The sequence below is a fragment of the Podarcis cretensis genome (genome assembly GCF_951804945.1).
Source record: "Podarcis cretensis genome assembly, chromosome: 8".
Classification (NCBI taxonomy): Eukaryota; Metazoa; Chordata; class Lepidosauria; order Squamata; family Lacertidae; genus Podarcis; species Podarcis cretensis.
This window is the reverse complement of record NC_137177.1, coordinates 11,121,438-11,146,195: the sequence shown is the minus strand read 5'-3', so window position 1 is coordinate 11,146,195 and position 24,758 is coordinate 11,121,438. Positions and strand designations below refer to the sequence as shown.

The 24,758-nt window shown below is 44.7% G+C and overlaps 1 protein-coding gene across 2 annotated transcripts; it reads left to right on the top strand.

Annotated features, from left to right (window-relative positions):
* The first annotated feature begins 1,070 nt into the window (after window positions 1-1,070).
* Window positions 1,071-21,991, top strand: CD79A (CD79a molecule). 2 transcript variants are annotated; one of them, XM_079985731.1, is made up of 5 exons: window positions 1,071-1,623; window positions 9,607-10,074; window positions 15,757-15,875; window positions 17,796-17,861; window positions 20,366-21,991. In XM_079985731.1, exons 1-5 carry the CDS (start codon window positions 1,569-1,571, stop codon window positions 20,486-20,488), a joined length of 831 nt encoding a protein of 276 aa, XP_079841857.1. In that variant the 5' UTR covers window positions 1,071-1,568; the 3' UTR covers window positions 20,489-21,991. The 2 variants fall into 2 exon arrangements, with proteins under 2 accessions (XP_079841857.1, XP_079841856.1); XM_079985730.1 differs by having other exon boundaries at window positions 1,076-1,623; window positions 17,793-17,861.
* Window positions 21,992-24,758: the final 2,767 nt, after the last annotated feature.

The following is a 24,758-nucleotide window of genomic DNA, read 5'->3' as shown; positions in this document are numbered from 1 at the left end:
CACAAGCCATTGACACATAAAGTATATGCCCAAGAGGGTACACAATAAATTAGATATTAAAACAAAAACTGTCTTGATATTAAACAAATGAATACCAGATAAAGCTATATTTCATCGAGACTTACCAGTCATAATATACTTGTCATATAAATAACAAATGGCAGCAAAGTCCATAGGTTTAGCTGCGCCTAAGATATCCGTAATTTATGAGTCAAATTTTTCAGGAAGAAGGATAAACATTCCTTTATTAAACAAAATATTTAAACTAAAACTTGTGGGCTCCCTCAAGCAGCTACTAACAGAAAAATTATAAGCAGTCTTTATTTGATGTATCAAAAATTGATAAAAGGCACGATCTGTGGTATAAAGGCACTGGTGTACACCTATTGTTCAGAAATATCCCTCATCGCCTCTTCCCAAGATTTATGTATAGTGGATGCTCGGGTTGCGAACATGCTCTGTGCAGGAGGCACGTTCGCAACCCGCAACCCGTGCATCTGCGCACATGCAGGTTGCGATTCGGTGCTTCTGCACATGCGCAAGTGCCGAAACCCAGAGTAACCCATTCCAGTACAGTGGTGCCTCGCAAGACGAAAATAATTCGTTCCGCGAGTCTCTTCGTCTAGCGGTTTTTTCGTCTTGTGAAGCACGGCCATTAGCGGATTAGCACTATTAGCGGCTCTTAGCGGCTATTAGCGGCTTAGCGGCTTAGAAAAAGGAAAAAAAGGGGGGGAAACTCGCAAGACGTTTTCGTCTTGCGAAGCAAGCCCATAGGGAAATTCGTCTTGCGAAGCACCTCAAAAAACGGAAAACCCTTTCGTCTAGCGAGTTTTTCATCTTGCGAGGCATTTGTCTTGCAGGGCACCACTGTACTTCCAGGTTTGGAATGGTGCGCAACCTGAAATCGCACAACCCAAAGCATCTGTAACCCGAGGTATGACTGTACAGTGTTACCTCTGGTTATGTACTTAATTCGTTCTGGAGGTCCGCCGCTGCCGCCACACAATTTCTGTTCTCAGCCTGAAGCAAAGTTCTTAACCCGAGGTACTATTTCTGGGTTAGCGGAGTCTGTAACCTGAAGCGTATGTAACCCAAGGTACTACTGTACATGTTTACATGACCACCACATGTGCCAATACATTTCTTTTTTGTTACATCCCCTCCAATGCAAAGGGCAACCAACCCCAGTTAGATTTGTTCTTCTTGTGTTCTGATGCCCTTACAGAAGCAGAGGGGCACCAATAAACCATCGCCTCTGCTCTCCTCAGAATCACAAGACACTCTGCTACACCCTCCGAATTAAAAATACATTTCTAGTGAAAACTGAAGCTTCAGTGCACAGCCAGAAAATAAAAAGGGGGGGAGGGAAGCCCTCATAAGTTTAGTTGGGTGGAGCTACGAAGCAACCAGCCGCATCTCCTGGTGTTTGCTGAAAAGAGGGTTGGGGAAAATAAGCCCGTGAGCAAAAACAACGCCAAATCCATCAGACTCAGCTGCAAGTACTATGCAAGTCTAGGACCGCCGTGGCTAAGAACAAGTAGCTCCGAGGAAGTGATAAAAATAGCAGGATGAAAGGTGGTCCGAATCAGCTGTATTTCCTGGTTCTACTGAGTCTCTTTACAGGTAAGCACTCACTGGAGACCTTTTGGACTGGCGGTTCTTAATAGGTTTGGAGATCTGTGGAACTGGGCTGGCATAGGGAGGGCAATGGCAATGCACAGGGCTTTGGTAGCAGTCTGATATGCAGCAGTTTGACAGGTGAATTGTGTTCCTCCTTGCCAGGGGTACAGGAAAATCACCTGATTCATTTATGCCAGGTTCAAAGCAGAGGTCACGGGCACTAAAGGTATCTGTAATTCTGAAGGATTAGACAGTGCATCCTTCTGCATGTTTTAATCAGAAGCAGAGATGTGCAGTTTTGTTTCTCATTTTTTCCTGTCTTCAGTTCAGTTCTACATGAAAATTCACCAGACCCCATGAAAGTTCATGAGGTTTTAGTGCAAATTTCTCCCAGCGTACGTATTTTTGTAGGCAATTTTGCCTCGTATGCACATTTTATGCAAAGCTATTTTCACAAAGATAATGCATTTTACATGTTATTTTCAGTAATATGTGCATTTTTATGCACATTTTGCATGCGTTTTTGTATACATTGCTTAGCTGCAAAGCTGCACTGCAACATTCAGAGAGGTGTGAATTTTGAAGGCCGGCTGTTTCGGTTTGCATATTGTTTCTGAAAGTGTGAATTAGGTAGGTTTGCCTTCAAGTGCAAATTGAATTCAATCCCCCCCATCCCTTCTCAGAAGCCCCATTGAGTTCATTAGCTGTGTATAGCAGGGATAGGCAGCCATATGGATGTTTAGGGTCCCTGGCCATTAAATGTCCAACATCACCTGGAGGCAACCACATTGGCTAGCTGTGGGGTATAGAGTTGTGGCATAAAATGTGAGCTCTGTGGCTGAATTTAAAAGAGGCATTTTTTAAAAAAATGTCTATCCCGCCCTTTCTTCCAAAGGAATCCAAGGTGGAAGACAATAAGGCTTTTTAAAATAAAATAAAGAAAAGCATTCATAAACGTAAATTATACCTAAGCACCTTAAGAACATCCAAAAACATTTCAAAACAATCACAGCTAATAATCTCCAGGGTTGCCGGGAACAGTCCCTTTCAGCCATCAAATATCTGGGTGAACTAATGTTTTTACACTTCCCATTGCCTGCAATGATTTTCTGCTTTTGTTTAAAAGCAATAAAAAATACTTCACCAAAACAACAACAACAACCCTAGGCGAAAAGGAATGTTTTAAAATCAGTCTCAGATGTTAATAATGAGGGAGAGAAATGTACCTTACCAGAGAGGTCGCTCCTCAAATGGGGAACCACCACTGAAAAGGCCCTGCCTTGAACCTGATGGTGCCATAGGTTACAGAGCAAACTTTCATCGGAGGCCAATTTTAGTAGTGAGGCTGTAAATTTAAAAATAAATTAAATTTAAAGATTAAAAATTTAGGTAGGTAGTCATGTTGGTCTGACGCAGTCGAAATAAAAAAAAATTAAAAATTAATTTAATTAATTAATTAAAAATTAATCTTAATTAAAAATTTAATTAAATAAAACCTTAAAAGATGAGCAACCAGCAAAATACGTTTTGGTCAGCTGACAACCTTAACTATAACCTACCATGTTTTCTTAGGATAGAGGGGCCCTTATTCATGGAATAGGATGATGGTTCTTTGTTTTGAAACGCTTTTAATCAACTGACTTTTGGTATATTCACCAGTGTCACTTGTGGTATTTTCCATCAATAAAGGGATCCATTGTTCAATTGTACCACCATCAGGGTCAAGTAGGCTCAAATTAAAGAAATTGGGTGGGGAAATGAATAATTTCCAATCTTATGCATGCCTACTCATCGGTAAGCCCTATTAAGTTCAATGGGGCTTGCTCCTAGGTAAGTGGGTAAGAAGAGCCGGCTGGGTCACACCAATGGTGGGTCTGCTAGCATCCTGTTCTCACAATCGCATAGCTGTCAACTTTTCCCTTTTCTTGTGAGGAATCCTATTTGTAATAAGGGAATTTCCCTTAAAAAAAGGGAAACGTTGACAGCTATGCAATCGCTAACCAGATGCCCATGGGAAGCCTACAAGCAAGACCTGGGCCAAACAACACTCTCCCTTTCCTACAGTTTCCAGAAAGGGTTTTCCAAAGCATACTGTGTTCAACAGTGGAGGCAAGGCATAGCCATCTAGGTTGGTAGCTGTAGACAGCCTTCCCCCTGTCTAATCCTCTTTTAAAAGCTGTCCAAGAGAGAGAGCCCCTGTCTCAAATTCTCGAGAGCCACTGCCTGTTATTGCAAACCAGAAGTCTGGAGTCTTCCAGCTGTTACTGAATCTCAATGCCCATCATCTCCAGCCAGCACAGCCAATAGCCAAAGGTTCCCCACACCTGGTGTGATACAAAACTAAGCTACATATACCAATGGTCTGACCTGACCCCCATTCACACGAGACATTGAAAGCACTGTGATACCGCTTTAAGAGCCAGTGTGGTGTGGTGGTTAAGAGTGGTGGAGCCGTAATCTGGTGAACCAGGTTCACTTCCCCGCTCCTCCACATGCAGCTGCTGGGTGACCTTGGACTAGTCACACTTCTTTGAAGTCTCTCAGCCCCACTCACCTCACAGAGTGTTTGTTGTTGGGGAGGAAGGGAAAGGAGAATGTTAGCCGCTTTGAGACTCCTTCGGGTAATGATAAAGCGGGATATCAAATCCAAACTCTTCTTCTTCTTCTTCTTCTTAAACAGTCATGGCTTCCCCCAAAGAATTATGGGAGCTGTCATGAGATAAGGGTGCCATTCCCCTGCCAGATCTACAATTCTCAGAACTGTAGCTCTGTGAGAGGACTAGGGGCCTCCTAACAATTCCCATCACCCTTAAGAAACTGCAGATTCCAGAATTCATTGTGGGGAGCCAATGACTGTGGTACAATAGTGCTTTCAATGTATACAGACCCTCCAACTGTTCCTATTTTTCAGGGGGTAGTCCTGGATTTACAGAAGCCACCCCATTTTTTGACTTGATCCTGGAATGTCCCGCTTTTCCTTGTTGTTGTTGTTTAGTCATTTAGTCGTGTCCGACTCTTCGTGACCCCATGGACCAGAGCACGCCAGGCACTCCTGTCTTCCACTGCCTCCCGCAGTTTGATCAAACTCATGCTGGTAGCTTCGAGAACACTGTCCAACCATCTTGTCCTTTGTCGTCCCCTTCTCCTTGTGCTCTCCATCTTTCCCAACATCAGGATCTTTTCCAGGGAGTCTTCTCATGAGGTAGCCAAAGTATTGGAGCCTCAGCTTCACGATCTGTCCTTCCAGTGAGCACTCAGGGCTGATTTCCTTAAGAATGGAGAAGTTTGATCTTCTTGCAGTCCATGGGACTCTCAGGAGTCTCCTCCAGCACCATAATTCAAAAGCATCAATTCTTCGGCAATCAGCCTTCTTTATGGTCCAGCTCTCACTTCCATACATCACTACTGGGAAAACCATAGCTTTAACTATACTGACCTTTGTTGGCAAGGTGATGTCTCTGCTTTCCCTATTTTCATCAGGGAACTGTTGGAGGATACGTGTATGTTCCTAACTCCTTTTCGTGGGCTAGCAGCTTTTTGTATACTTACCTGTCCTACTAACCTCCTGCCCATTTTTGTCAGACTCTGCTAGACCCAGAGGTAACCACAGCCTATTTTAGAATGATCCCCAGGAGAGGAAGAGCCTGTCATGTTAGGTTCCACCCCACCCTACAAGGCCCACTTACCTGCAAAGTTCCCTTTTTGAAAATAAAATAAAAAACTCATCTTCTGTTTCCTGTCAACAGGGGCAGGAAAAGGGAACTAAAACTAGCGTGGTACCCCTTGAGAGATGGCCGGGGAGGGGGTGTCATCGTAAAGTGGAGATGTGGTTCAGTGAAAGGGAAGGAACAGGGGAGAGAAAATTACACAGCTTGTTACTGGAACGACAATTCAAAATGGGGGTCGGTGGTTGAGTGCTCCCCCCCCCATTTTTGTTCTTAACAAACCCAGGAGCTTGGATGCCGTGCAAGAAATTCAGCAGGTGACCACTTCACATCAGGAAAATGGTCGCCTGCTAAATATCTAGGCTTCTGTAAAAACACAGGGGGCATTTTCCTGTCAGTGACAGGCCACTCTCTGCTTTTCCACGATGTCCGGGCAAAAGTCTGATCTGCTAAAATTATAATAGATTTTACATGGTGTCCTTCATGTAACCACAATTAAATTAAAGATTGTATTAATATGTGTATTCTGCTTTTCTGGTAACAATGTTGAGCTCAAATCAGCTCATAATAATAATAATGATGATGAAGATGATGATGATGATAATGATAATAATTAAAAATTAGCAAACATTACAATCATAAATGCAATCCCATATAAATAAGGCAAAAATGAGTAAATTCTATACAAACTCATAATGATTCAATGACAGCCCTTAGCATCAGATAGGTAGCCGTGTTGATCTGACACAATATCTATCTTTCTATCTTTCTGTCTTTCTATCTTTCTATCTATCATCTATCTCCAGTAGCACCTTAGAGAGAAACTAAGTTTGTTCTGGGTATAAGCTTTCATGTGCATGCACACTTCTTCAGATACACTGAAACCAGCCCTTAGCAGTTATTTTCTTTTTTCTTTTTTCTTTTTCCTATTATTAACACTGTTTTAAAAGTACTGTACAGAACAATCCATTCCTCATCTCATACAGGAGACAAGCGGAGTCTAAAGTAATATAAACAAAACAAAACAAAAACATTAACTGGGCAGTACAACCCATCAAGAAGTACCCAAATTCAAGCCCACAATGTTCAAAGCAACTGTAAAGTTTTGTATGCTGCTGGGATATGTCTTTGTAGTCCATCTTTGCTTGCATAAGAAACAAAACAGTGTCAATCTGACTCAAATGGATCTTTAAATTTCATTCCTTTAGCCAAACATAGATTTTAAATCAATTTTTCCACCAAAGCATCTGGCCAAACCATCTTATAACTGAGCCTCTTGGGTTTGCTGATCAGAAGGTTGGCAGTTCGAATCCCTGGGACGAAGTGAGCTCCTGTTGCTCTGTCCCAGCTCCTGCCAACTTAGCAGTTCAAAAGCACACCAGTGCAAGTATATAAATAGGTACCGCTGCGGTAGGAAGGTAAACGGCGTTTCCGTGCACTCTGGTTTCCATCACAGTGTTCCATTGCGCCAGAAGTGGTTTAGTCATGTTGGCCACATGACTCGGAAAGCTGTCTGTGGACATACGCCAGCTCCCTCGGCCTAAAAGCAAGATGAGCGCTTCAACCCCATAGTCGCCTTTGACTGGACTTAACCGTCCAGGGGTCCTTTACCTTTACCTTACCTATACCAGTTAGCTAACACAGCATCCTTTAGGAGGTCCTTCCAATACTGAGAAACAGCTGGCTGCAAGAAGATAGCCAATTCGAGGTTTTAAGTGACAATCCCCATTGTTCTGAAACATGTTTAACAGGACTAATGACTGCTGTCCAGTTATTTTAATAATTTCTGAAAAGATCACAGTCCAAAACCGGAACTCTTTTTTACAAGCCCCCCACTTATGCTGGAAATATGTGTGTCTCTTAGTTCTGGTCCTACGGCTGCATTTACCTGAACACACTGTAGTTCACAATCAACTTGTGGCAGGATCTTTTCAGTGGTGGTTCCCCATTTATGGGATGCCCTCTGTAGTGAGAGGTACCCATCTCCACCCATCAATAAAAATAAACCATGACTTATGGGGGCATGTAAATGCAACCATTTAACCAAGACTGTTCGAAGCTAGCAGCTAGAAACTGCCTTACTCCGAGCCCAAACACTGGTTTGTCTAGGTCAGGGCTGGGGAACCTTTGGCCATCCCTGCTGCCACTAGACCACAACTCCCATCATCCCTGACCATTGGCCATGCTTGCAGGGGCTGATGGGAGTTGGAGTCCAACAAGCATCTGGTGGGCCAAAAGGTCCTTCACTCCTGGCCTGGTTCCAGGTCAGCACTGTGTCCACAGATGTATTCTATGATTGGTTTGTGGTTTTGTCGACATCCTATGTAAAAGTAAAGAGGATTCATCAGGATCAATGTTTTCATGGTGACAACAAGCAGATCTGAGATTTTTACTGTGCAGCGTAAGCTTTAATTTAATGGAATGTTGGGTGGGGTACCACAACTAAGGTGGCTGGAGCAACAAGTAATATATTATTATTACTACTATTGTTGTTGTTTAGTCATTTAGTCATATCCAACTCTCTGTGACCCCATGGACCAGAGCACGCTAGGCACTCCTGTCTTTCACTGCCTCCCGCAGTTAGGTCAAACTCATGTTAGTAGCTTTGAGAACACTGTCCAACCATCGCATCCTCTGTCGTCCCCTTCTCCTTGTGCCCTCAATCTTTCCCAACATCAGGGTCTTTTCCAAGGAGTCTTCTCTTCTCGTGAGGTGGCCAAAGTACTGGAGCATCAACTTCAGGATCTGTCCTTCCAGTGAGCACTCAGGGCTGATTTCCTTCAGAATGGAGAGGTTTGATCTTCATGCAGTCCATGGGAATCTCAAGAGTCTCCTCTAGCACCATAATTCAAAAGCATCAATTATTTGGCGATCAGCCTTCTTTATGGTCCAGCTATTGTTATTATTAGCAAATTTAATTCTACTAGATCAGACCTTTACCCAGGCCCCATGGAAAAGTAAAGTGTGTGCACACATTCTCATTTTCTCTGTCTTGGGGCAGGAGGAGGGTAACCCAAATGTTTGGTGACCTGATGGTCTCTTGCCACATTTCCAACCCCACTTGTAGCTAAGTCTTCAAAGATGTTGGAAAGAGAGAATGAATTCCCAGATACACCACTGTGTTGTATTTTTAAATAAGTAGGCCTGAGAATATGGCTCCCTTCTATGGCTTAAGGAATGTTGGAACTAGATCTCTTCCGTTCTGTTTGCAAACTCATTTCAAGCCACTGCTACTCACCTAATAAAATCCTTTTTGACTTATGACTTCAGTATCTGCCCACACGTTAACAACATCTGTTTATGCCCTCATCTGTGCTCTTCTGTCTTCATAGAAGTGATTCCAGAGATCTGTGGATAAAAGGCTGGTACACAAATTTTAATAAAAAATAATAGTAAATGGAGTGAGAGCATTTTTGATAGTGACAGCCCATTTGTGGAACTCCTTCTTCAGTTGATACCGATGCTGGCATCCTTTAGGTGCTATGCAAAGACTCTAAAAAGATAACTATCCCAGGCTTTTAAAACTTCTAAAATATTTCAGACGAGGGAGGGAGGGACAGAGGGAAGGAGGGAATGAGGGAAGGAAGGGGGATGGAGGCCAGCATTGCCCATGACACACCTGACCCAAGGTCATAGCTGTCAAGTGTCCCTTATTTGAAGGGACAGTCCCTTATCCCAGCGCCGTGTCCCGCTGCTGTCCCTTATTGATGGATGTCCCTTAAATGATGTCCCTTAAATTTCAAAGGAAGCAGCTCCTCTCCCTCCCTGCCTGCCGGCCAGGGAGGAGGGAGGCTCCAACTGTGTTGCTTGGGGTGGAGCTTGCATGCCTTGTGTGTGAGGTGGACTGCGGCGTGGAGCTTGCATGCCTTGTGTGTGGCTAGTTAATGCAAGCTGAGGGGGTTTCTGAATGCTGGACGCCATTTTGTTGCACGTGCTGCTGCAAACTTTGCAGTGCTAAGCCAGGTCGGGGAGCCATCTTAAGTTGAGGCTGCATAGGCCTTGTTGTGCATGTGATTCAGATTCTATTCAGTTGAACCTCTGGTTACAAATTTGGTTGGGCAGTGTTCTCAAAGCTACCAGCATGAGTTTGACCAGACTGCAGGAGGACAGGAAGACTGGAGTGCCGGGAACAGGTGAGGCTGCTGGTCCCTTATTTTCAAATCTATAAGTTGACAGTTATGCCCAAGGTACCATAGCACACTGGTTGAAAACCACTGCCCTAAATAAAACAAAAGGAGATTTCCACATAAAAAGAAAGAAAAGAAGATGGCTCTTTCTACAGCTTATAGACATCAAAACTTCTCCCTTCTCTCTTCTCCAGGTTATGCTTGTGGGAACCAGACCACAGTCGGCAAGTCCATTTCACCATCAGACACACTAAATGCCAGCAGCTCTGGAACAACAGAAGCCACTCTGTCCCCTATGACTGAGAAAAAACGCCCCCAAACAGCCCCCCTGCCTACACCAGTGGGCTATGTGTCCATGACGGTGGAGCCTGGACGCCCCTCTTACATAACCACTGAAGGGTCTTCTGCCACTCTAGAGTGCAAGTTCAAGGCCCCCAGTGGGGCCAAAGTCATTTGGAAAAAGACTTGCTCCTCCAACTGCAGTGAAAGCTTTGCTGTCAGTGAGACTGACAGCCGGAAGATTACGGAAGACATTTCTCAAGGGTTGTCAACGCTTAGCTTCTATTCAGTCCAAAGGGAAGACACAGCCATGTACTATTGCTGTGTGTCTGCTCCATCGGCCGGCCAACGCCAGTCTTGTGGCACGTACCTCTGGGTCCGGAGTGAGTATGAGCCTTGTGATTCCATAGGGTTGGGGTGGTATCTGTAAAGCTGGGGTGGGTAAGTCTGTGGGTATGCTGTATTATTTTTAACACTCGATTGGGAACCCCCCAGAGTGGCTGGGGAAACTCACCCAGATGGGCGGGGTATAAATAATATATTGTTGTTGTTGTTGTTGTTGTTGTTGTTGTTGTTGGCTGTTATGTACTGAAGTTCTCACCCTGGGCCAGCAGGGGGATGCTGTAGATAGTTTTCACTCAGGTCCACATATGCAAATAAGGAATTGAAAGTGATGTTCAGTGATTGGATAGTTACAGAAAGTTGTTACTGTTGCTTTGTAGTGGAGCTTTATATAAGCAGGTTGGCTGAACCCTTCAGTTCTGTTCTGGCCTGTGAATAAACAAGAGCTGTTTGAAGAATCGCTGTGTCGTCTGATATGTTCACCCACAACTTAACAATGCCACACTTAATCATGACCAAAAATACTCACACACCTCCCCTTGTGTGGCAATTAGGCTTAGTAGTTAGTGAGAGAACCCCCACCCACCCACACAATGCTTATTGCCATGCCTTTGGGGGGGTGCAATTCTCACAGGAACTGTGGTTGGAAAAAGCAGAGATAACTCCCTGTATTCTGTGATCCTAACCAAAATCGCTCCCCCACCACCACAAAAAATGGGCAACAATTAGACTTAAGGGGAAAGTGCCCATTAGTGCCAATGGGATTTCTACACACACACACACACACAAGCTGTCTTGGGATCAGCAGGCAAGCTGAGGGAAGAGTGTATAAGCTGCATCAGAAGTTACATTTACTTGTTAGTTTGGGGTTTGTTTGTTTTTTAAAAAATTGCCTTAGGAAAAATAATTTGTAATTGGCCAATGCATATCAGAAGAGAGTATAAGATGACCAAACTCTAAAACTTTTCTAGGAGCTACTTTGCAAAAATAAAAAATCTTATTATAGATCTGAAATAAATACAGTCTGTAAATCAGAAATATCTCAGGATGTTCACTGTTGTTTTATGTTTAATTTTCAACATTGGCCTTGAAATGTTGTTTTATATCTGATTCTGAATCCTGACACTTGGAAAACCATTGACGATGCAAGACTTGGACTGGGGTTTCAATACCCTGCTGAATGTTAACTTCTTTTGGCAAGTCTCTGTCTTTTCAGCGTAATCTAACTTGTAGATGTGAGGATAAAATGAGAGACAGCCCCTGCATACTCAACTCAGAGCTCCATGGTGAAATAATAGGACTATGGAAACTAGATAAATAAAACATTGAAACCTGAGAATAGCGACTTGGGCATAAGGACCACTGTGTTCAATGAGCTTCCTCTGAATTACGTAAGATTGCAGCCTTGAGTTGAGAGATATTTCTTTGAGAGCTACCTTGAGTCCTATCAGGGAAAAAGGTGGGGTATACATAAATTATTAGTATTGGTATTAATATTAGTACTAGTGGGGTGGTCTTTTTAAAAATGAAAAAATTAAGTCTTGCTGATAAGAGTCTTGAGGAAGTAGCGAAAACTATAATTTGCTGTGTTCAATAGCTATACATCTTAATACTGTCCTTCAAAAATCCTTCAGCACCTAGATTTCGGAGAGTTGAAGGGAAAAGGGGTGGTTAGGAGATGATGAATTCATATGTTTGCTAGAACGTATCAGATACGAGAAGTTTCTTGGCATATCCCTTTCCACCCTCCCCCCCACCCAAATGAAGTTTCAAATCTGATCTTGTACAGTATTATATTGTTCTTTGGCCATTTCCTGACCACCTTCCTTCAAATCACCATCTGGAAAATATCAGAAGCTTAAGATCAGACAGTCCAGAAAGACATAACCAGGTTGAAGAGGAGGACGATGGTGCTGGCAAACTGGCAGAGTCAACTGCAAGGTTTTAATTAGGCAGGGAGTCTAACTCAGCCCTAAAGGAAATGCCAGAGACGCAGATGTCCTACACTGAGCTACAGCTGTTCCCCATTGTCTACACAGTTTCCCAAACTTGGGTCTCCGGCTGTTTTTGGACTACAATTCCCATCATCCCTGCTAGATAGGGATGATGGGAGTTGTAGCCCTATAGCACATGGAGATCCAAATTTGGGAAACCCTGGTAGAGCAGCAGACTTCAGGGCCCACCTTTAAGTCAAACAGACATTTGGGGACCCATTTCTTATTTATTTATTTTTTTACCATGTATTTGTATGGCGTTGCCGCCACGGTCCATCTCTGATCTGGTCTCAACCCATCAGTTGAAAACCAGTGGTCTAGAGCCAGCAAAACAACAAGTTGTGGTTGTTACAATGTTAGGGAGTTACCCCCTTTCCCCTGTAAGTGATGGCAGATTAAATGCTGGTCATCATTTTACCAGGTAGTAATTTTCTATGTTGGGTGTCCAATGTGTGCAAGCATTTGGATGAAAAAGGCTTCCAGAGCAATAGAAACAAGACAGCTCCTGCCCTCAGGGTTATAATTTAGATTATTATTATTATTATTAATAATAATAATAAATTTTATTTATACCCTGCCCTTCCCGGTTTAAAAACCAGGCTCAGGGCAGAGAACAGCAAATATAAAACATTGATTAAAATGCAACTTTAAAATAGCATAAAATACAACATAAAAATGCAGCACCGATATCAATAAAATTCTAAAATTCAGGGGTCATTTTGGAAAGGGGGAAAAAAACCCCAGTCAGTAGACATCAAATGATCACCAGGGCTAACTGGCCAAGTTGGTCCTATTAGGGCCAGCAAGGAGGCCAGGGAAAATTTTTAATGTGGGGTCCCAGAAAGGGTTTCTTCATAGAAGAGAAAAGGGAATAGAGGATCAGGCTAATTCAAATTGAAGGCCAGGTGGAATAGCTCTGTCTTACAGGCCCTGCGGAAGGAGATCAAATCCTGCAGGGTTCTAGTCTCGTGGGACAAAGCATTCCACCAGGTTGGAGCCATCACTGAAAAGGCCCTGGCCCTGGTGGAGGATAGTCTAACTTTCTTAGGGCCTGGGACCTCTAAACTATTATTATTCATGGACCTTAGGGTCCTCTGCGGGACATACCAGGAGAGGCGGTCCTGTAAGTACGAGGGTCCTGGGCCACATAGGGCTTTAAAGGTCAAAGCCAGCACCTTAAACCTGACCTGATACTCCACTGGGAGTCAGTGCAACTGGTAAAGCACTGGGTAAATATGCTCCCATGGCAGAGACCCCATGAGGAGCCTCGCTGCAGCATTCTGCACCTGCTGGAGTTTCTGGGACAGTTTCAAGGGCAGCCCCGCATAGAATGAGTTACAGTAGTCAAGCCTGGAGGTGACTGTCGCATGGATCACTGTGGCCAGGTCAGAGTGGGAAAGGTAAGGGACCAACTGCTTGATATGGCGAAGTTGGGAAAATGTCGCCCTGGCTGTTGCTGCAACCTGCACCTCCATGGAAAGGGAGGCGTCAAGAATGATGACACAAAAGACAAATGGATGAGGCAGCAGGAGGAAACTAGAACTCAAGACAGGAGTTCTTAGTTCCTGCTGTGGTAGAAAACTTCAAAGAGAGGAGAAACCAAGAAATAAATGCCAGTCTCTCAGCTGTGTTGATGGAGTCTTCTCTTCTACCTTCTGATTAAACAGCTGCTGCCAGGTGACACTTGATAGCTTCTCAACACTAGGCATGGGCCAATATAAGTTTCAGTTTCTTATTTTTTCTAGTCTTTAAGTTCTGCCCTCCCCATTTCCACATTTTAGAAAAAGGCCTCATGAATTTCATCAGTGTTTTGGTGCAACTTTCTTCCAATATACACACTTTATGTGTGGTTTTTCCCATTTTTGCAAAGTAAGTTTCCGGAGTATACTGCATCTTTGTCATTATACAAGCATTCTTATGTGCACGTTATCTTAGTAGGTGCATTTTTAAAACACTGCTTGGCTGGAAAACGACATTGCAGAATTCAGAGAGGTGCATTTTCCCTCTTCCACTCTCTGCTGTAGCCTAGTGAAGACAATATGATTATTTCCCTGCTTCCCCAGATTTCTGCTTAGATGTGCTTGGATTTTCCTCATCACTTGGCAGAGGGGATACAAGTTAACCACTTGCAAAGTTACCACTTGGTTAAATAGATATATACCTGGTGCCAGATGTAGAAGGAAAAGAACATGGGGTTGTATTTAACTAAGTTCTTCACAGAATAGTCTCAATGAAATTAATGGACCTAAGTTAGCATCCCCATTAATTTCAGTGGGTGTGCTCTGAGTAGCTGTACTCATGGGTTATAGTGAAGCAACTTAGTTTTTCAGGCTAGGGATTTTCTAGAGACCTAAGCCAGGCTGGTAATATCCGTAGAGGATTCCTGTACTTCATTCTTAAAGTTAATGGTTCTTCCAGAGAGATGGGAGTGTAGCTAGAGTAGTGCCAGGTAGAAGATCAGAGGGAATAGGGACTGATACAGGTGAGTTCTGGGTTATGAGAATATTGATATTGTTTATCTTCCTGCCAATTTGATTCCCTTCCCTCCCCCTCTATCTTTTTTCTTTTTCCTTTCTCCTCCTGTGATGAGGCTGCATTTTAATATTTTGATGTTTCAATATTTTAATGTTGTGTTTTAATCTTGTTTTTAAGTTGTATTCATTCAACTTGTTTTTATTATTGCTTGTTAGCCGCCCTGAGCCCGGCCTTGGCTGGGGAGGGCTAGGTATAAATAAAAAAATATTATTATTATTATTCCCAACCACATTTCATCATTACAACAACTTTGTTAGGTAGGTTTCATTGAGAAGTAAACTAGGTGTTACAACTAGTGTTGCTCCCAAACACCCAGTGAGTTATAGGTCAGAGCAGAATTCATATTTCTGCCAGACAGTATCTTGATCAGGGTTTTTGTAAATATGCTCCACAACCTTGTTTTGTCAATAAGAACTTTCATTTCCTTTCTGAAATTGCCACTGGCCTGTGAAATGACGTATTATCAGCCCGCACAACACAACATTTAACCTGAAGCTTCAAAATGGGGAAATGTTTTCTGCAGAATGTGTGAAAGGGCACAGAAGCCCCCACCCAAAAATGTATCTTAAGGAGAAATCCAGAGAGTAGGTTTGGCACTGCAATGTACAAACAGAAACATTGTGGAGAAGCAGCGCTGGCATCAGTGCCATTTTCATAGTGAGTAGTTCCCAAAATCAGTGCCAGTGGCAGAGGTGGCAGGGCAGGCAGAGTAAGGGACCCCTGACCATTAGGTCCAGTCGCAGACAACTTTGGGTTGTGGCACTCATCTCGCTTTATTGGCCAAGGGAACTACATGACTAAGCCACTTCTAGCGAACCAGAGCAGCGCACGGAAACACTGTTTACCTTCCCACTGGAGTGGTACCTATTTATCTACTTGCACTTCGTGCTTTCGAACTGCTAGGTTGGCAGGAGCAGGGACCGAGCAACGGGAGCTCACCCCGTTGCGGGGATTCGAACCCCTGACCTTCTGATTGGCAAGCTCTAGGCTCTGTGGTTTAACCCACAGCGCCACCCGTTGCAGGGCAGGCAGAGTAAATCAATACAAACAAAGATACTTAATGCAATAATACCTGGGGTGCATATTTTTCTTTGCATACTTGTAGTTTTACCTGGGATTGCAAGAGAGTGATAAAATAGTTAAGGATGCTGTGGGGTTTCTGGATCAAACACTCTCCTGCTTGCTGTCTTCTAGGGCCTCGACCAGCCTCTTTCCTGAACATGACAGAAGGCGTCAAAAATAAGATCATCACAGCTGAGGGTTTCCTGCTACTCATCTGTGCCATTGGTCCTGGTCTTTTTTTGCTCTTCAGGGTGAGCTGTTATTTCCCTCTGACTATTCTTTATACGCATGGTGACAGACAGGGAGAGCATGGTGCATAATGAATCTGTCAGCCTACAGTTTCCAGTCACCAGATCTTGTTCTGCTTTTTTTCTATTTTTAAAGAGTAGATTGTTACCCCAAACAGGCAAACTGTCCTTTTATCAGCATGTACACCAGCAACAGGCACAGCATCTAGATCATCGCCTAATATAAGAGTTTTCCCCCAAATGGCAGTTCACTGGAATCACATGGGTCAGTTATAGCAAAGTACCAAGGGTATTGTCTGAGAACAATAAGTGGATGGCTCTGAAATACAAAATGCTTTTTGCTGTTCCTTTAGTAAAAGGCTTGTGTGACATGTTTATCACATCGATATCCCACTTCTCCGCTGTCATGAAACTTAAGGAAGCACACAGAGGGGTCTCAGGTAGGTTCCCATCCAGGGACTGACAAGAACAAGATGGCTGTGTCATGCACCTTTAGACCATGTCCTGGCCCCTGGTACTTATCTGAGACGTGTTGTTTTATCTACACAGCTAACTGAAGACTTGTTCACATATGCTAGAATTGTCCATCTACAAATGCTGTCTGAATTACAGCTGGGCAATTGGTGACATGGCCTCTTTATTTCTCTGTCACACACAGCTACCCAGAATGTAGGTTTTCACCTATGCACCCCAATCATGCATGACAGAAAGTTCATGCAACTACTTTTCCATATGGCCAGACCGAATGTCGTAACATGTGTTCAGTTTTATCATGTGCTGATCAGCTGAGGACCAGTTATTGTTTGTATGAAATGGCCCTTAAACTAATATTGATTTAATTGTTATGCTCTTCTGTGATCAACTCGTTAGTTACCATTAACTGTGACCAACGTATTGAGAACCTATGAAATCTAAGCAGTAAATGGCTACCAAGATTATGAGCCTCTCAATACTGGTAATTGTCATTTAGCAAGAAGTGGTAATCAACAATTCACTATAACTCACCTCTCACTTCCTCAGAGAATCCCAACTGTGAATGGGGGAAGGACAGTTAAACTGGTTTAGGGTTATATCCACAACATACAGTGGTGCCCCGCAAGACGAATGCCTCGCAAGACGGAAAACCTGCTAGACGAAAGGGTTTTCTGTTTTGGAGGTGCTTTGCAAAATGAATTTCCTATGGGCTTGCTTCGCAAGATGAAAATGTCTTGCGAGTTCCTGCGGGGGTTTTTTCTCCCCCCCCCCCTTTTTCTAAGCCGCTAAGCCGCTTATCTGCTTATCCGCTAAGCCGTCAATGGGCTTGCTTCGCAAGACAAAAAAACCGCTAGACGAAGAGACTTGCGGAACGGATTAATTTCGTCTTGTGAGGCACCACTGTACTTAAAAATAAAATAAAAAATAAAGCTATTATTGTACCATTTTAACAGTCATGGCTTCCCTCAAAGAATCCTCGGAACTGTAGTTTGTTAAGAGTGTTGGGAATTGCAGCTCTGTGAGGGGGTCTCCTAACAACTCTTGGCACCCTTAACTACAGTTCCCATGAGTCTTTGGGAGAAGCCATGGCTGTTAAAGTGACAGAAGAGTGCTTTAAATGTGTGGTGTGTGGCCTGCGTTTGTGGCCTAAAAGCATGTAAAATGCACCGAAAACTGATGCAGCTAAGCAGAGAACCATCTCCAATTTGGTGGAGCCCAGGAAGCCCAGCCACTTGGAGGAAAAGCACATAGAGACTATGTCTCCGTTATCTCATTCTTATGTTTGCACACTTAGAGGGCAGGTGAACAGACAGCATCACTGAGGAGCAGCTCCAGAGAATGGCATTGGGCTCACTACTGGGCTGCAGGCTTTGGCAGGCCCAGTGATGCCTACCCTGATGTACCACACTTGTTTTCATAGTGTTTTGCTTCTCTTTTTTTTTGCAGAAGAGATGGGAAAATGAGCGCCTTTTACAAGCCAAGAAGAAGGCTTATGAAGAGGAGAACATATATGAGGTAATTCCAGGAGACTGGGCATGGGGAAGGGATTGGCAGTTGCTCCCCCCCCCCCCCCATAAATAAAAATGTTAAGAAAAATCCTGGCTATGCCCATGCTTCTGTACAGCAGAATGTGGGAAAATTCCAAAGCTGAAGGAGACGGACACCATGGTGTATTCATATGATACTGGAAATAGGAAGCCCAGCCAGTATTGTGCAGCAGCATAATTTAACACCAGGCAAAGAAACATATTCATGCATAATACAGTCATACCTCATGTTACGTTTGCTTCAGGTTGCGTCCCGCGGCGACCCAGAAGTACCGGAAAGGGTTACTTCTGGGTTTCGCCACATGCACAGACGTGCAAAACGATGTCACGCGCATGCGTAAAAGCAGCGAATCACGACCCACGCAGGCGCGGGTTGTGTTCTGCTCATGTTGCAAACGGGCCTCTGGAACGGATTCCGTTCGCAACCAGAGGTACCACTGTATATATATTTTTTTATTTCATAAAATTTATACACCGCTTGATTGTAAAAACAAAACAAAACAAAACCTCAAAGCGGTTTACAAAGAGATAAAACAGTGAAATCACAGGAAAAAATTACAACCTGACTTTAAAGCAAGCTTCCTCAAACTCAGCCCTCCAGATGTTTTTTGGCCTACAACTCCCATGATCCCTAGCTAGCAGGACCAGTGGTCAGGGATGGTGGGAATTGTAGTCTCAAAACATCTGGAGGGGCGAGTTTGCAGAAGCCTGCTTTAAAGCATACAAAAGTTAAAATGCTAAAACAGATTTACCGTAAATCACCTCAAAGTTCTAAGCTTCTGGGAGACTTGTCTAAAGAGGAATGTTTTTAGCAGATGCTGAAAAGAGTACAGGGAAGTCATGCGCTTGATCTCAATAGGCAGGGAGTTCCAAAGTATAGGCACTGCCTACAGATTTAGGAGTGAGGATCCCTGCCAAAGATCAGTGAATTAAAAAATGAGAACGCTTTAATTCCAGTAGAAAGGAAAGTAGTCAAAAGCTTTACTATTTGTTATTTTTATGTATTTTATTTTATATGCTTATGTACATTTTTCTGTTGCTCAAGATGAGTTCATTACGTTACTGTGAAAGTATGTTTTGCCATTATCCTAAAAAAACACACACCCAATCTTCATTTCCTGCGGTGAGGCCTGTGGAAAAAGAAGAGCGCCGTCTCCCCCTTCAGTTCAATCTCAATATCCTACTTAGTGGGAAGTACTTCCTAATAAACTTGTTTAGGGTTGCAGCCAAAGGGTTGTATCAAGTTATACCTAGTGACAGGAAGTCCTCCTGGCTGGAACATCATCCCCGTGAGTCCACTCTGGGCAAACTGGAAATGTTGTTGTCAGGGGTTCAGGAGCAGAGGCACGGGGAGAGAGGAAGCAGAGAGCGAAGGGGAACAATCCGAAGGCAGCGTAGGAGAGTATGACAGTGGACCGAGAGATTCCATGAGCTTCTCCAGCGATTCGGAAGATTCCCAGAAGGGGGCACCGATGGCCAGGGCAAGGGGGGTCCCGGGAAGGACGCACCAGAAGCAAGGGGCCAGCGGCGACTCCCAAAGCAGCAGCTGGAGATCGGGACCAGCTTCCCCACCAGAGCGTAGTGGGGGGGAAGAGTCACATGTGTCAGGGCCGGCTTCCCCTCCAGTGGGGAGAGAAGATGAGTCAGGGCTGACCACGCCCCTATCGCTGAGTGAGGGAACGGGGGGGAAGTCAGATCCAGCTAGCCCCCCCGAAGGGGGAAGCAGTGACAGGAGCAGTGTAACGGTCAGGAGGAAGGTTGCCGGCTGGGCGCGCGCGCCAAGTTCAAATGTACAGGCGCGCGGGACAGCAGGGAGCTCGGATTGGGAGCCAGGTCCTAAAGCACGCCGGAAGCAGGGGGAAGAATCCGGGGAATCAGCATCAGAAGAGTCCAGAAAGGGCAACACCCCAGCGGGCAGACGGACCCAGAGGAGAAAGGAGCAAAGGAAGAGGTGGAGCAAGGCTAGGGTCTTGAACTGGTGTCTAGGGGGAGGAGATTCAGATGGAGCTTCAGCGGTCTAGGGTTGAGACGTAGAGTTGCGCGCCGCGGCTTGGAAATCGAAACTGAACCTTAATAAAGACTTTTGTATACAACAAGAACTGGCGTTGGTCCTTTGTGAGCTGGGACCTTGGGCAGCTCTGACAGTTGTATTTGACTGCTACAGTGATGTCACATCCCACAGAGCAGACCCTTTGAAATGAATGCACCGAAATTTGTAATGTCCATTGTTTTTAACGGGTCTGCTCTGAATAAGACTAACCTTGGCTATCACCCTAAAACTCAATGCATCTTCAGAATAATAGTGTTTTAGTATTTATGCTTATAGACTTATCTTTCTGGTTCTGCTCTGAATAAGACTAACCTTGGCTATCTCCCTAAAACTCAATGCATCTTCAGAATAATAGTGTATTAGTATTTATGCTTATAGACTTATCTTTCAGAAATTGACCTTTTTTTGTTTTCCCTTCCTAGGGACTGAATCTGGATGACTGTTCCATGTACGAGGACATTTCCCGGGGGCTGCAGGCCACCTACCAGGACATAGGGAACGTGAAAGTGATTGATCTGCAGCTGGAAAAGCCAGAGAAACCGTGATAGAAAAGGACTTTGCTTTGCATTCACTTTCCAGGCACACAGTATAAACAGCCCATTTTGCATCCTGAATATTCTCCCTCACTTCATCCTGCTGAGGAGAATTGAGGGCAGGGGTGGAAGGATTCTATATTCTTCTGTCTCCAGGATACTCACACTTGTATAACTATGTCAGGTTTACAATAAGAAGGCTGAGAAGAACTTATTGATTTTACTTTGTGAAAGTTCTGGTTTTGGCAGGAGGGTAAACAACACAGGTTTCCTGGCATTTTCGTTTTCCTGACAAAATATTCTGACAAGTACTAACTTTATCTTCACTTGACATCTTCCTAGTCACTTTTCCATTCTTGGTCTTGTTGGGAAGAGATGCTTCCCTCCCTTTTTCTAGGAAAATTTGTTCCAAGATGTAAAGAACACGTCAGTGATATTCACCAAATGGTGCACAACTGAGTTTATAGGATTAATTCATTTAGAATGTGTGCCTGCTCCTACTTTCCTTTCTGAAATTGGGGTTTAAGAGAGACCTATTTATAGTACAGCTGATTTGGAAGCGTGCTCACTGTGTTCAGTTCAAATGTATATTTTTTCCCCATTGTTGAATGCTGAAGGAAATTGGGCTATAGGTTTGCAGCAAAATCCAGCTATATATGGTGCTGATTGGACAATGCTTCAAGACACACATGAACAAGAAAGAAATAGTACATAGACTGCCTCAATCACAAGATAAAAAAACAGAGCTTATCCAACATTTGCTTTGGTAGAAGCCAGGAAAAGGCTGAAATCATATCATGGGTGAAAAACCTATGCCACTTTTGTTTCAATATTATATTTGTCTTCATCTTTGATCTGCTACTTGTATGCTTTCCCACTCTTGTATAGGAAAAAGTTGTAACATTGTTAATATTGTAGGATTTTAATTTTTTTGATAGATTGCACTATGAACCTCCCTGGCTTTCTTCAAATACCAAAGGAAAGCTGGAGAAAGCTAATGAGACTTGGGCCTGAGTTGTGGCTAAAAGTAATAGGGTTAACCAATGTGATACTCTCCAGATGTTTTGGCCTATAACTCCCATTATCCCCTACTGTTGTCTTTGTTGGCTGGATTGATGGGAGTTCTAGTCCAAAAACATATGGAGGACACTATGTTGAGTATCTCTCCATTAGAAGAACCAATGAGTTTTAAGTTTTCATGGAGACAATGAAAAAAACCCCAGACATTTCACAGTGTTTGGTTATTTCCCTAAAGTAATAGGCTGACCCTCTCTTCTTACCATGGCATACAAAGCTCTGGTTGTGTATTACAGAAGATTGCCAAAGGTGGGTGAGTCGAAGCAGTGCCCAGGGAAATGGATAGTTGACCCCAATAATACTCTTGATCCAAGCCCTAGCATGGGAGACGGTTTGTAATCCTATTTCGATTTAATGACAGACTAAATTTCCTTATTTTTTCATGTTTTGTCATCTGGGACGTTAATAAAATAAATGTTTCACTATTATGAATTGAGATTGTTTTGAAACAACATGTTTCATTTATTTAGAAAATGTCCTACTTGCTTTTTATTCAAAACAACATCAAAGTGATATATTCTATTATTCACTTAGGAGAACAACTTAATTTCTAACCCTAACCTCATGATAACAGGGTTAGTTTGGATCAGTGCGTTTGTAATACCGAGCAGTACAAGAAAGTCAGGCCTGTCTTGATGCTTGTCTGATCAGATGCAATACAGTACACATTTTCACACTACAAGTGGCCAGCTGGCCACCTTCGCACAAGGAAACATGCATTGGCTATTGTCAGGGAACTGCCATCGGAGCTTCAGGTGGTGGAGGGGCTCCGGGAAGCTAGGAGACCCTCGGATGCTGAGGAGGGAACCAGCAGGGGGAGAGGGAGAGTTTCTGCGGAAACCGAGTCGGAGGAACGGCTCCGAGACGCTTCCAGTGAGAACAGCGGGGAGAGCTCAGGACCTCCCCTGGGGACGTCTACTCTGCGTAGGAAGCTGTCACGTAGAGAATCCAGGCGTAGAGTTTCTGTCAAAGAACTCTTATGTTGGAAGAAATTCCGGAAACGCCCACTGACGGATTCTGCCAGCGATTAAGGCAGCCATGCCCGATGGCTCCGCGGAGAGGGAGAGTTTTGAAACTGATTACAAAACTCTGAGAGTCTAAGCGCTCACGCACAAGCAGCCCCATATCTCATCACAGCAATCCGTCAGTCTCTGACGCTGCCTGTGCGAAGGAAAGGCATCATGAGCAACCCAACCGGAGCCGGAGGAGCGGGGGGAGCAGCGGGAGGACCAACTCTGGAGGAGAGAAAAAGAGATTTGGAACACCAGCTGGCTCTGTTAACGGCGCGGCTCGATGAAAGGAGAGCTCAGGATGCACAGGGGAAACCCACCCCCATTGCAAGGAAGGTACCAGGGTTAGTGCAGAAATTCGGGGGTGACCCAAGGAACTACCAAGCCTTTAAGACAGAGATGCAGTATGCCCTGAACCTGCAGTACGATGACTTTGCCGATGAGGAGGCGAGGGTGGCTTTTGTGATTGGACACCTCAGGGGGGGGGCTAGAGAATGGGTTAGACCCCTGATGGCATCGAATAATGACGCCTTGAAAGACTTGAGGAAATTCTTTATCGCGATGGACTTGATGTTTTCCAGCCAGATTGAACAGGGCGCGGTACGCCGGCAGTTGATGGCATGCAAACAGGGAAATCAATCAGTCCGAGAGTATTGGACGCAATTTACCATGCTCATACACAAACTGGGTTGGGACCTGTCTTCGGACCCGATACAAATGTTGTTTGAAGAAGGCCTAGCCCCAGTGGTGAAAGATGAACTTTCCCGCGCGCCCCGGCCGGAGTCCATGGATCAGCTGACTAAGGCGGCGCTTGCGATTGGTGCGTGCCAGGAGGCGAGGGCTCTGGAGAAGCGGGAAGGGAGAGGAGAGTGTTGGAATGATTTCCGCATTCCTGAGATGCCAGAGCAACCTTCCCAGCAAGTGGAACCGATGGAAATTGGAGGCGCACGCGCGGGGGGAACTTCAAATTTCAACGAAGGGCGGAAGAAGGAGGGGAAAGGCGCCAAAAAGTGTTTCCTCTGCCAACAGCCAGGACATTTTGCCAGGGTCTGCCCTCAAAGAAAGGCATGGCAAGGAATGGTGGGGGCTGTTGGGAGTGAGGAGGAGGGGGTTAAGGAGCAGGTAAAAGCCAACGCCTGGCTGCCAGCGACAGGGCACAGCAGCCAGGCCAAGGATCAGTGAATGTGCCCAAGCCTGAACCCCCCGAGTAGCCCTTGCCATAGAAGTGGTGCTAGAGCTACCCAACGGACATCCACTCACGATAAAAGCCTTGTTAGACTCAGGCAGCTCTTGCAATTTCATGAGTGAGGAATTTGCATCAGAGCATCAGATACAGACGCTGCCCTTAAGTCGTCCTTTGCAGGTCACTACGATTGATGAGAGGGAACTTCTGGGAGGAAAAGTAACCCAACAGACGGTCCCCATGACAATGAAGGTGGCAAGGCACGTGGAAGTCATTGCATTTCATGTAGCCACCCTAGCGGGACCACCCATCATATTGGGAATGAGCTGGCTGGCGCTACATGACCCGCTAGTGGGATGGCACCAGAGGACGGTCTCTTTCGGGTCAGCTCATTGCTTGGAACACTGCGAGGGAAGAGGAAACCCGGGGGTGGCCATGGCAAGTTTGGCAGGGATGGCAGTGGGGGAAAAGGGAGAAATACCACGGCAATACGCCGACCTGAGTGACGTCTTCAGTGAGAAGGAAGCAGATAGACTGCCCCCTCATAGACCCTTTGACTGTCAAATCAACCTACTCCCGGGAGCCCAGCTACCAGTGGGCAAACTGTACGCCATGTCGGACAGAGAGATGCAGGAGTTAAGGGAATTCATAGACAAGAACCTAAAGAGAGGTTTCATAAGGGAGTCGAGAGCGGTGGGGGGCAGTCCAGTGTTTTTTGTGGACAAAAAAGACACGAATAAGCCCAGGTTGGTAGTGGACTTTAGGGCCGTCAACTCGGTGTCGGAACCAGTAGCCTTCCCCATGCCCAGAATCGACGACATTTTGACCAGGGTTAGGAAGGGAAAGATTTTTACCAAGCTGGACCTAAAGGGGGCGTACAACCTGATACGAATGAGGGAAGGGGATGAATGGAAAACCACCATGTTTACCCCCCTGGGGGCCTTCGAGTATCTCGTTATGCCCTTTGGATTACAGGGGGGCTCAGCTTGCTTTCAATCTTTCATGCATCACG

What these genes read in the sequence shown, in the direction of transcription:
- CD79A (XM_079985730.1), top strand. Translation starts at nt 1,569, where the DNA reads ATGAAAGGTGGTCCGAATCAGCTGTATTTCCTGGTTCTACTGAGTCTC. An exon ending in TCTACTGAGTCTCTTTACAG is followed by an intron (nt 1,624 to 9,606) that starts GTAAGCACTCAC and finishes TCTCTTCTCCAG; the next exon opens with GTTATGCTTGTGGGAACCAG. An exon ending in AAGAGGAGAACATATATGAG is followed by an intron (nt 17,862 to 20,365) that starts GTAATTCCAGGA and finishes TTCCCTTCCTAG; the next exon opens with GGACTGAATCTGGATGACTG.